The following is a 13,180-nucleotide window of genomic DNA, read 5'->3' as shown; positions in this document are numbered from 1 at the left end:
TAAGCTAATTTTTGGAGAATAAGTTGTGAAAAAAGTACCAAAATGTTAAACAAATGAACACGTGCTCTAAAGAATGAACACGTGCTTTGAAATGACTGCAGACATTCAAACAAAGTTCACCTGCAAATGGCAACTAGGCAAATTTGTAAATGTCAAATTGTTCAGTACAGTAATCCCTTGCGGTTTACTTTTCGCGATTTTTCATCGTCGATTGTGTTCTGCATTCTGAATGGCTGAAAAGCCACCCAGCTCATTTTCTGCCTGTGTCTGGATGTGCATCAATGACATTGCAGTCTGAGCTGTACGTACTTAAAACAGCTTGATGAGACTAAATTGAATATGTGTAAATCTATTTCAATTTCAAGTTTCTCTAAAAGTCTTCAAAACGCTCAGGACCGACAACAGCACCAAAAGGCAGAGGGAGATGCTTTCTACTGCCAGCAAAGTTGGACTCATTAACCCACTTAACTTGCTCTGGAGCTGCATGTGGCTTTCTGCCGCTCCCTTGAGGATTCCTGGGGCTTTTTCAAATATGTTTGAAAAATAAATGAAGGACAAACATTCTTAACGTTTTTAATGAATATAGATAGATTAAGTATCTCTTTCCTATCCCTATAAGGTATACATACGACTTTTAATTTTTTGCAGCTCCAGACATATTTTTTGTCCTATATGGCTCCTTAAACATTTTAGGTTGCCGACCCCTGTTTTAATAAAGTTTTACATAACGTCCACATGATGGCGACAAAGCGAAGTGAATTTCATTTGTATAGCCCTTAATCACAAGAAGTCTGGCAGGGCGGTACAGAGTACATGAACAAAGTACCGTATTTTCCGCACTATAAGGCGCACCTAAAAGCCTTTAACTTATATTTTATATTGACAATATCTGTGCATTATTTGCCCTTACATAGGTTTTAGATCAGGTGATGGTGTGATAATAGTCTGTGGTCTGTGCAGCCCTTTGAGACTCTTTGTGATTAAGGGCTATAGAAATAAACTTGACTTGACTTGACTTTTTCAAAAACTGACCATGCACCTTATAATACTGTGCGCCTTATATATGGATCAATATTAAGTCGCAAGGTCTCGCTACAAAGGCAAGCAGCCGCCGAGTAGATTTTTCCTCGTAGGCGACGTGGTCCGCGGTGTATGCTGTGATAAATATGCCGGTGTTTAATTTCCCAGCCAATGTGTCAATCATCATTTGAATCGATCACTATTGGCTAAAGATATTCGGAGGTAAAGGGGGCGGATCCTTTTTATCATTTACAGGCTCGCATAGAGTAAAGGGGCAAAACAAAGCCTGCAATTGGCCGAAAAAGATGAATGTGAATAGCATGTTTGGTTGTCTATGGCACAGGTGTCAAACTGGCGGCCCGCGGGCCAGATCAGGCCCGCTAAGGGATTGAATCCGGCCCGCGAGACAACACTCAGAGAAGCGCAAGAGAAAAACGAGCTGCAGGTAGAAAAATGTAAACTTGATGTTGCCAAAGTCAGGTGCCTTGAACAAAGACACTGTACTTGTATTTCTTTCTCTCTCTCTCTCTCTCTCTCTCTCTCTCTCTCTCTCTCTCTCTCTCTCTCTTCTCCACCCCTTTTCTCCCACTCTCTGTCTCTGACTCTTTCACTCTCTGTTTCTCTTTCTTCCTTTTTCTCTATGTGTGTCTTTTTAACTTCTTTTGCTCTAACTTTCTTTTTTCTTTTTCTCTCTTTTCTCTGTCTCTCTTCCTACCCTTCACGCTTTCTTTTCTCTTTTCTCTCCTTCTGTCTTTCTATTTCTCTTTGGATTTCTTTCTTCCTCTCCCTTTCTTTCCCCCTTTCTCATGACTTTTTATCTCTATTGTTTCTCATGCTCTCTCCCTCTCTCTCTCTTTCTTTCTTTGTCCTGCCCTCTCTCCTTTTTCCTCCCTCTTTCTCTTATTTCTTTATCTCTCTTTTTCTTTCTCTTTAATCTACTAGTCCGGCCCCCGACAGAATGTTTGTTCTATCGTGTGGCCCCAGAGTTAAAATGAGTTTGACACCCCTGGTCTACGGCATAGAGGAAACATGTTTTACCATTCTGTATTTGTAAATATTTTACTCTCCTGGATTTACTACACTCACGGATATAAGAGGACCATGGTTGCACATTATTATTGAACTTCAACGACTTCGGTGAGCTACTCCGGCTATATATTTTCCCAGTATCTTGTTTCAGAGTGATATCGATGTTTCTGTGATGGGTCTTTTTTTAAATTAAACTCAATTCAAAGTGTTTATTGTCATATGCACAGTAAAGTTGCGAGCGAAAAAGAAAATAGAAACTAAGGAATGGTTGGCATTTCTTGATCCCCAAGACTTTAACCTTCCGAATTATATTTGGAACGATGCATTTGAGTGACATCGTACGGACACCGCATCCGCACGTGTCTACGACACGTATTTGCTTCTTTGCAAGCTTTCGGAATGTTAAGGGGGTAATAAGTTTGACTGAACTATCTGACTGTTTTGTCGACGTTCCCATTGTAGCGCCTTATAATCCGGTGCGCCTTATGTATGGAAGATATAGGACCAAAAACTATTTTTTGGGGGTGCGCCCTATAACCCGGTGCGCCCTATAGTGCGGAAAATACGGTATAATGTAAAGTGAAAACGTAGTGTCCTGAAATCAATTCAACCCATTTAGTACAAAGATTAGTTTTTTTAAGATTATAATTTGAGAGTATAGATGTTATTTGTAAAAACAGGTTCAAAATTACATTACTTTCATTCATTAAAAAAATCTTGAACCTATAAATTGGGGTTGTTCTTTGGCTTTAATGTTTACTAGAGTATTTTTTATCAATCTACCCTGGTCATATCCCTCGAGAGGGGTGACTTTGAGCAAGACAAACACATACAAAAACAAAGAAAAGGAAAAAAAAGGAAAAAGTAGCAAAAACACACACAAATGTTTTTGGACCATGGCCAACCCAAATGCCCAAACAGCCAAACAAGTTAAGCACCTCGGCACCCAAGATGGTCATGCTTTGTCCCTCCAGATGAAACGGAACACAAGAAAGCAGCTATGTCACTCGTGTCAGGGTGACACAACACACTCTTCTGTTCAACAGCAGGGCCCGACAGCTTTCACTGGTATACCCCTGCCGCATAATCCAGGTGCCACTAGAATATTTAGTTAACAAATAAATTAATAAAGGTTTCTACTTTGTGGATTTTTACTATCGCGGGACCTTTTTGGAATGTAACCCCGGCGAAAAACAAGGGACTACTTTATAACGTGTGTTTAAAATGAGAGTCACACGTTCATTTTCTTTGTCAGGTGGGCAACAGACGAGTGTGTGGATCGGTCTTGTCGGAGAGGGTGCGAATCCCACTGTCTTCAAATGGATCGACCACACACCAGTCACTTTCACATACTGGGATGCATATCAGCCGCTGCAACCTTCACAGGATAACAGCTGTGTTTTCTACACTGAGGCGGGTGTCTGTGTTTGTGTTTTTAGTGTTGAGAATGTTCAATTGAAACACACTCGTAAGTATAACAGTTGCTTTAAGAGACTGATTATCCAAATTATAGGGTTTAAGTGGGTCTCCTGGACCTTTGAACTATGGCTTCCCAAAAAGCATGAAGACATTAAAAAAAATGTAAATGGCGGCGCCACAATTTGCACATGCTTTTAACAATTTTTAACATACAATTGAATCTAAATAAAATTGATGGATTCACTTTACACGTTCATTTAATGACAGTGGTCTTATTATTTCCTGCCCTATGATACCAAAGTCAATAAAGCAAGATCCCAAATGCAAATTTCCCATGTCACTATCCCTTAAGGAAAAATAAGGAAAGTTTAAATCTGTTCAATCCTGCTCTTGACTTTGTTATTGTTTTTCACCACAGTTGTGTGTATGAGATGTCATACAGATGGATTTGAATGAAAAATAAAATATCTTTGTTTGGCCCAATAGTCCCATGGTTGGCGTGTTGGAGATTGTTCTGAAAATCGAGCCTTCTTGTGTCAGAGGAAGGGAGAAGTCAATGAGTCATCGGGGACGGCTGGCTGTCGTTTTGAAGATGTGAGTATTCTTTTCGTTTTGTGTTTCCAAGTTTAAAACATACTCACGATTGGAGTCTTATTTTATTTATGGTTGAGCCGTTCCAATTCAATTTTTATATGTTGAGGATTTATTTCTTGGTAATTCATGGAAATATAATTTCATTAGTTGAAATATAAAAACGGATACTTTTTTTATGATTGAAAACATGTAATTCACTCTCACTGTGATCTATTGGTTCCCAAATTCAAACACATTACTTTAGTCCACAAAAAGGAAATGTGTTTAAATTCCAGATCCTCAAGGGCTGCAGTTCTGCATGTCAAGGAGGTTTCGTTCATTCACAATCCCTTCATCAAAGTGTAAAAAGGACATGGAATGTAATAAATCACATCGTTCACAATAAAAGCCATTCAATAAAATGTTATACCCTTTTATAATACGGGTAATAAGGAAGATGTGGAACTAAAGATATAGAAATAATCAAGAATACTATTCATCTTAAAACCACTGTGATTTTTCATTCCATAGGGGAATAACCCATTGCAAGATGAAAGGGGCTAAAGTAATACCCTCTATCCAAAATTTAAATAAATATTGTTAAAAAAATTTAGACCTGTAACCCTCTGAAATGAAATTGGGTCAAAAAATGGGTCTAACCCAATATTTGGGTCAATTAATCCCATTTTTCTGGGTCTTTTTCCATAAAACAAGCATTTATTTCTGGTTGTTGTTCACACAAAAAATCCCATGTCCGGAAAGGTTTTGGAGTGGAAAAAATGCTTAAGCCTGTTCCATTTTATAAGACACCTTTTTCCCCATAACTGCATGCTTTTGTTGTGTGCTGGCATCCGCATACTTTTAATTGTTGTTATTAAATGGCAAATTAATAAATAATGTCATCATTCTCAAATGTTTAGGATTGTTTTCAAGTTTCTGTGGATCTTGCTGTTTTGAAATTTTGAATCAAGTGTTTGTCCAATTATAAAAATGGATTAACGTCCAAAGTAAATGAAAGTGTGAATGTAATGGTTTATTTTAAAACCACAGATTTTAGATGATGTGTCTGCAGCAGTGTTAAAGTTTGGTAACATGTCAATGCTTTATGCATTTAGGGCTGGAGGAGACATGGCAACTCTTGTTTCAAAGTGAATACTACACAAGTCTCTTTCAAAGACCGGTGTAGCATCGTTATAAGGAACAGGTAGTGGTTGTTTTTTTTTCTTGTGACTTGACAATAAGAAAAGCATTAAGCACCAAAAAGGCTGTGGCATGTGCAAAATGATTTCTGAAGTGCTGAAATGACCAAAGGTTACAGAGCATGGGTGGGCAAATGGTTTTTGATTGGAGGCCCATGAGAAACTGAAAATATTGTGGAGGGCCAGACCAAAACACTGATCTCCATTCTGCATAATATTAATTGTGTTTCTTTATAAAGAGCAGCATTGATTTAGCAAGTTGGTACGACTTGTTTACTGTATGTTTAATTACCATAAGTAATGAAAAAAAATGCCGTTGATTCAGTCACATTTCCCAAAACAATGGTATACAAAATGCTTTCACCATTGTAACATACAAACATTATCTTATTCAGTGACATTACATAAAAACAATTGTAAACAAAATGAGAAGGCTTTTACCATTTTAACATATATTGGTGAGCTTATTCCCTGACAGTAACTTAAAAAAACAATCGTAAACAAAATCTTAAGGCTTTTACCATGTTTAACTTATATTACTGATATTATTCAGGTCACCCCTCTTGAGGGATATGACCAGGGTAGATAGATTTAGTCACAATAACTCAAAAACAATGGTAAACCAAATTTTCCACTTACGTTAATAATCTTATTCTGTCAGATTGTTGTACCCCGTGTGTTTTTAGTTTTTTTTTGTGCAGTGAGAGAAACGTAGTCTCTCTTTGGGCTTTAACAAGTGCAAAGTCAGGTTGGATTTTTGAGGTGGAGATTCTGATAAACTGTATTGCTTTATGTGTCCAAACCATCTATTTTATATTTTCAGATTCGAGCAGGCTTTCATCAGCAGTTTACTTGGAGTTTACACAAGGAATACACCTCAATATTTCTGGATCGGGCTACAAGACGTTAAAAACTCGGGGGAGTATCAATGGCAAAGCCAGGATGATTTCCAAAGTGACGTTACTTTCACTAATTGGGGTTCTTTTCAACCGGGTATGTACTACTGCTTTTTACTCTCATAAATGTAGTGAGGGCTTAGCAAAATTTCAAAGACATACACCTTATTGGATATCTTTACCATCGTGGTCATTTTTGTTTTTGTTTGCAGTTGCTTTTTGAATTTCTATTTCAAACATAACTATGAAGTTCCATTCAATTCTTATATTGTGGCAGAGCACAGTGGTGGTTGTGCCGTGATTGCCACTACAAACAACTTGGGAAAGTGGGAGGTAAAAAACTGTACGCTCTTCAAGGCCGGGACCATTTGTAAGACGGACCTCAGTCCAGTTCTTCCACCAGAACCTGAAAGACACAACAACTCCTCATGCTCAGACGGCTGGACATCCGTACCTGACATCAAATACTGCTACAAAGTGAGTGAGTCAGTACGGTTTTTTTCCCCCAAAATAAGCATAGCAAATAAGCACAAGCATTATCACTAGAAAAGAAGCAGTCTTTGCTTATGCTTGGAACTGTAAAGGCGATTTGAAACTGTATTTAATCGCCTTGAACTTGTACTAATTTACTCATTTTAAAAAAGGTCCTTCTGGTTTTGTTTTTCTTTTAGAATGCCATTAAGGGTACATCTAGTACAACCAAAATGCTCACTGCTAGATTTGCCTCATTGGTAACATTTACTTCTACTAGGTTGCCCCTAGAGTGAGAAGTATAAAAGCTATGTAGTATACAGGGAGTGCAGAATTATTAGGCAAATGAGTATTTTGACCACATCATCCTCTTTATGCATGTTGTCTTACTCCAAGCTGTATAGGCTCGAAAGCCTACTACCAATTAAGCATATCAGGTGATGTGCATCTCTGTAATGAGAAGGGGTGTGGTCTAATGACATCAACACCCTATATCAGGTGTGCATAATTATTAGGCAACTTCCTTTCCTTTGGCAAAATGGGTCAGAAGAGGGACTTGACAGGCTCTGAAAAGTCAAAAATAGTGAGATATCTTGCAGAGGGATGCAGCACTCTTAAAATTGCCAAGCTTCTGAAGCGTGATCATCGAACAATCAAGCGTTACATTCAAAATAGTCAACAGGGTCGCAAGAAGCGTGTAGAAAAAACAAGGCGCAAAATAACTGCCCGTGAACTGAGAAAAGTCAAGCGTACAGCTGCCAAGATGCAACTTGCCACCAGTTTTGCCATATTTCAGAGCTGCAACATCACTGGAGTGCCCAAAAGCACAAGGTGTGCAATACTCAGAGACATGGCCAAGGTAAGAAAGGCTGAAAAACGACCACCACTGAACAAGACACACAAGCTGAAACGTCAAGACTGGGCCAAGAAAAATCTCAAGACGGATTTTTCTAAGGTTTTATGGAGTGATGAAATGAGAGTGAGTCTTGATGGGCCAGATGGATGGGCCCGTGGCTGGATCGGTAAAGGGCAGAGAGCTCCAGTCCGCCTCAGACGCCAGCAAGGTGGAGGTGGGGTACTGGTATGGGCTGGTATCATCAAAGATGAGCTTGTGGGGCCTTTTCGGGTTGAGGATGGACTCAAGCTCAACTCCCAGTCCTACTGCCAGTTTCTGGAAGACACCTTCTTCAAGCAGTGGTACAGGAAGAAGTCCGCATCCTTCAAGAAAAACATGATTTTCATGCAGGACAACGCTCCATAACACGCATCCAAGTACTCCACAGCGTGGCTGGCAAGAAAGGGTCTAAAAGAAGAAAAACTAATGACATGGCCTCCTTGTTCACCTGATCTGAACCCCATAGAGAACCTGTGGTCCCTCATCAAATGTGAGATTTACAAGGAGGGAAAACAGTACACCTCTCTGAACAGTGTCTGGGAGGCTGTGGTTGCTGCTGCACGCAATGTTGATCGTGAACAGATCAAAGCACTGACAGAATCCATGGATGGCAGGCTTTTGAGTGTCCTTGCAAAGAAAGGTGGCTATATTGGTCACTGATTTGTTTTTGTTTTGTTTTTGAATGTCAGAAATGTATATTTGTCAATGTTGAGCTGTTATATTGGTTTCCCTGATGAAAATAAATAATTGAAATGGGTATACATTTGTTTTTTGTTAAGTTGCCTAATAATTATGCACAGTAATAGTCACCTGCACACACAGATATCCTCCTAAAATAGCTAAAACTAAAAAAGCCCCACTCCAACTTCCAAAATATTCAGCTTTGATATTAATGAGACTTTTGGGTTCATTAAGAACATGGTTGTTGTTCAATAATTAAAATAATCCTCAAAAATACAACTTGCCTAATAATTCTGCACTCCCTGTATATTGGGCATCCTCGATGCACCCATTATCATCCTTGATGAACCCATTATCATTATCAGTAATACAATCCAGAACACTTGTAGAATGACAGTGGATTAGGATTTGTATGCGGTGTTTTTTCTGTTTTATGGCATAACATCATTGTAGTTGACATATATTGTACATATTACTATTAAGTCATAATATCTAGAGCACATTTTGGTTATACTTGTAGATGCCACAACTTCACAGACCCACAAGTCAGTGGTTGATGCACATGAGCAGAACATTAGTTTACGATTAAGTTTTCATTGTGCGGACAAAAAAGTGCATAGGTAGGGGAAGAAAACAGGTTACAAGTAAGACATCGTGCTCCCTAGTTGTTTTACCAGCTGAGACAAAGAGCATTCTAGCCCCATCTACTTAGTGTTTTTGTTTTTCATCCAAGTCTGCAAATTTAAAAACATTTTTGGGTACGTGCCAGGTGTTCCATGAGGAGAGGCTGAGTCGAAAACGCTCATGGGAAGAAGCGGAGCGGTTTTGTCAGGCCCTTGGAGCTAACTTGCCCAGCTTCACAAATTTGGATGAGATGAGAGCGCTGCATGGGATCATGAGAGACGCTATTAGGTACATTTTGTGTCTGGCTTTTGTACTTTAAACCAGTGGTCAGCAACCAACATTGGATGCAATGGTGAGAAGGCCAAACCCTAACCACTAGACGACTAGGTAGGTAGATTACATAGGACAAGGTTTTAGATTAGAGGTCTCCAAAGTAGTGCCTTGAGGTCAGCTGAGGTGTCCACGGACCTATTCTGAAAACAACTCACCAGTTCTGGGTCATTGATTTTCTAGTAAAAAAAATGTTTTTGTGGTTGACCAAGTCTATTTTGCCTTACTACTTCCATTAATTATCCTGGAAGTAACATAGTAACAACATATTAATAACATGATAAGTTATTATTTTAGAAATGCATATCAAACTGGGTGCCCTTTGTGCTAATTAGTATCAAAATGTAGCTCCCCGCTTGAAAAGAGAGACCTCTGCTTTAGACCTTATCTTATTCATCATCATCATCACTCTATTTTCACTCAAGGTACCAGTGAGGGCATTTTTAATATTATTAACCCAATCAAAATTTTTATCAGTAAAGTTTCTTCGGAGTTTACTAATTAACATTTTCTGTCTTAATTGTGGTTAAAAAGCAGAATGACTGGCAGCTAAAAAGATGAACTTCAGTAGCAGATGGACTGAACCCAGGATCTGCATCAGCCAGATCTCATGCAACATGACTAGCTGAGACACAAACCAATTGTAATACAGTACAAAATGTTTTATATTATACTACAATAAGCCAAACGTTTTTTTTTTATTTACCAGTGTGCTCAGACTTCAAAAATAAATTTTAACATTCGATGAAGAGATGAAACCTAATCCCCTTTCCTATGTCAACTGCATCCTTAATGGTCTTGTGATACTGTAAGGCAGTGGATAAAGGCTTATTTTTATTATTATTAGTATTTTTTTTTTCGTTACTATTACTAATGTTATTATTGAGCTGGGCAATGAGAATATTGTCCGCGGTATAGAAAATGTTTCCGACCACTGCTTTTAATAAAGAATACAACTGAATTGAATAGATAATTCCCAATCAGTGGATTGGCATTAATTGTTTTCCGTCTTGCTGCAGTGATGATCGTTATTTCTGGGTGGGCCTAAACAGAAGAAACCCAGCCGACCGCTCTTGGCAGTGGAGTGACGGGCGTCCTGTGAGTAAATGTCACCCTAGTGATCTTCGTACAACGGCTATTTTAGCGCACATGGAGCAGCAACTGATGAAAACAAACTGTCATATGCATTTGCTATCTCTTCTCTTTGAAAAATACTTATACCAATCAAAAAGGATCTAGAAAATAACTACTTGAAAATAAATCGTTATCTTACTGAAGGCAAATTACACTTCAAGCTCATATCATTTTGTTTGTGTTTTGTAAATTTCACTGTTTGTATTAGGTTGTACTTTTAGAAAAATCACATTGATCTACTTTGTATCTCCGTAATTCAGGTAGCATTGGATGTTTTGCATAACGAGTTTCATGAGGATGATGCTTACAGTCGGGACTGCACTGCATTCAAGGTGATTTAGTTGAAATTCCTTAAAACCTTTGTGACTACACTATTTTGTCTTACTGTCTCTTTGTTTTTTTGTTTTGATTTACTTAAGAATAGACCTTTAAAGAAACCAGTTCCGGGCCGTGCATTTCACACTAAGCCTTTAGTGATGCTACGTCTGAATCAATACAACCCTCAACAACTGCAGCTACAGCTGAGTCACCTACAAAAAAGGACCAATAATAACCTTGTAGAATTGCAATATCATTTACGGATATAGCTACAGATATAGCTACGTTTTACTCACCAGAAATCCTTTTTGTTGGTCTACAAATTCCATCCCTCTTTATATCCTTAAGGAAAAATCAGTCCTTATCTTTCAGAGTCCTATCAAAAAGTTATTTTCTATTGCCATCGAATCAAATGCTGAAATTTGAGCTTGTCCTGTCATATTTCTGGCATAGGTTTTTATTTGAATCCTGGCCGAAATTGATAGTTTAACAGAAGCAGTGGAAGAAGGGGTTTATTTCTCCACTTTTTTGTTGGCATACTTCTGTTAAAAGCCACTGGCCGGACACAGTTTGGGAAACTGGTGACATTTCCCAAAGCCTACTAGCAGGAGCTGACTCACCAGCTCGGAATCTGATAGGCTAAACCAGGTCCGCATGCTCTGTGTATAGTTCCACCCATTCTTACCACTTACCCAACCAAATTGTTTTGCTAGAGCTTTCGGGTAAAGGTTTGTTTTGGGTTCAAGTTTATTCTGTGGCTTTTTATCATAAAGTGTCTCAAAAATTAACAGAGATTGTTTAATGAGCTTCGGTGTAAAGGTTTATTTAGTGATTTACAACCAAAACGGGCTCTGTTGGTGTGACACCTCGACTGTAAACTGTACTTAAAATTGTGTCCCATATATATTGGACCAAACCCTTTGAGTAGTATAGTAGTGTGGGTATGAGTGTATAGTTTTATATGTATGAGAGTATATCAGTACGTGTGAGAGAGAATAGTGGTATGTGTGAGAGAGTTTATTGCTATGTGTGAGAGGGTATAGTGGTATGTATGAGAGAGTGTAATAGTGTGTGCATGAAAGTATACTGGTATGTGTATAAATTAATTGTGAAGGCCTCCAGGGGGATTTTTGATGCTGGCGACAATGGCTGGAATGTGATTAAATGCTTAAATTTGAAGGCGCACATCTGGAAGCAGCACAGCTAGGTGAAAAGCAATGGAAGAAAGCTGACAGACAATTTGGAATTATTCCATGGACAAAATATAGTTTACATCAGATCATTTCGATATTTTTAGGCCAGCATAGAAGGCCTTGCAGGACCTGGCGCCGCACCACTGAAAGAAACAAAATGACCACCTTGTATTTGAACTACAATAACATCATTCGGAATGTTTTTTTCTACTCATTAGACAATGAGGAGGAGCATGAAACATCTATTTTTCATATTACTCCATGACCTTCTTCCTGCATCTTTCTACGCGTCACCATTTCACTGCGATGCCAGGCTGGAATGGGTCTGCCAAATTCCTCGTGGTAGGTCTTATCTTATCCTTTTTGTTCGTTGTCATAATCAGTTAGAGAGGGCCTTGGCTTTATTTCATTGTTTGATGGTATTTACTGTTTTCATGTCAACAAAGTATTATAAAAATAATTTTGATGATGACCTCATTTGCCATCTCTTCTCAAGGTTTTTTCATTTTCCTCATGCTGAGGTTTTTGAGTTTTTCCTAGCCCTCATGTTTTAGATCAGGGGATTGTGTAATAATAGTCTGTTGTTTGCAATAATCTGTGGTCTGTGCAGCCCTTTGAGACTCTTTGTGATTAAGGGCTATACAAATAAACATAACTTGACTTGATTATATTAATAACTCATGCTCATAACTGATCCTTGTGTTGTAATTCAACAGGTAAAACACCAAACAATCCAGACTGGTATAATCCAGGTAAATATAATTATTTGGGGGATAGTGGTGTTTATTTGACCTTGATAGAATTATCTACAGCTCTCTCAGTTGATAGCAATAGAAAGTTTCAAATTTTGATAATTTCTCTAAAATCTATTAAAGTTTGCAGAAAACGTTCCATTAGTGTATGATGAATCATCCACACCTTTCCAACACGAGACAAGAGTATGCTGACATGTTTACCAGGTGCACACCATGAGACATCCGTCTTTGTGGATGGCGGCGAGTATTGGTTTGTGAAAGAGCCTCAGCTGACTTTCGAAGAGGCCATGCTGTTTTGCGCAACGAATGGCAGTAAAATTGCGACGCCGCCGAGCTCCACTGCCGCCAGAGTCATCCACAGCAACCTACAAAAGGCGAGTGCCTTGGGTAACATAAGAATTTAAAACAGGGGTGTCAAACATACAACCTCCGGGTCAGATCAGGCCTGCCAACAGATTTAATCCGGCCCGCAAGACATAGTGATAGAAGCTATCTATCTATCTACCTTGGTCATATCCCTCAAGAGGGGTAAACGACAGCAAGACAAACACATACAATAACAAAGAAAATAAAAGGGAAAAAAATAGCAAAAAAACACACACAAACATTTTTAGACCATGGCCAGCCCAAACACCCAAACAAT

At 38.6% G+C, this 13,180-nt stretch overlaps 1 protein-coding gene across 2 annotated transcripts in view; it reads left to right on the top strand.

The window, feature by feature from the left end:
• The window catches only part of ly75 (lymphocyte antigen 75), a 49,680-nt gene that overhangs the window by 12,035 nt on the left and 24,465 nt on the right, over positions 1-13,180 (top strand). For both annotated transcript variants that reach the window (XM_088334214.1, XM_088334213.1), the window contains exons 8-18: positions 3,305-3,462; positions 3,955-4,062; positions 5,157-5,245; positions 6,064-6,233; positions 6,414-6,613; positions 8,953-9,095; positions 10,157-10,235; positions 10,532-10,603; positions 12,001-12,124; positions 12,499-12,534; positions 12,742-12,911. In XM_088334214.1, the coding sequence (XP_088190340.1) occupies positions 3,305-3,462; positions 3,955-4,062; positions 5,157-5,245; positions 6,064-6,233; positions 6,414-6,613; positions 8,953-9,095; positions 10,157-10,235; positions 10,532-10,603; positions 12,001-12,124; positions 12,499-12,534; positions 12,742-12,911 (1,349 nt within the window). The remainder of the gene's footprint in view (positions 1-3,304; positions 3,463-3,954; positions 4,063-5,156; positions 5,246-6,063; positions 6,234-6,413; positions 6,614-8,952; positions 9,096-10,156; positions 10,236-10,531; positions 10,604-12,000; positions 12,125-12,498; positions 12,535-12,741; positions 12,912-13,180) is intronic.

The sequence above is a fragment of the Urocampus carinirostris genome, chromosome 4 (assembly GCF_059441175.1).
Source record: "Urocampus carinirostris isolate Australia breed hairy pipefish chromosome 4, RoL_Ucar_1.0, whole genome shotgun sequence".
Lineage (NCBI taxonomy): Eukaryota > Metazoa > Chordata > Actinopteri > Syngnathiformes > Syngnathidae > Urocampus > Urocampus carinirostris.
Note: the sequence above shows the minus strand (reverse complement) of the source record. Positions and strands in the feature narration are given on the sequence as shown.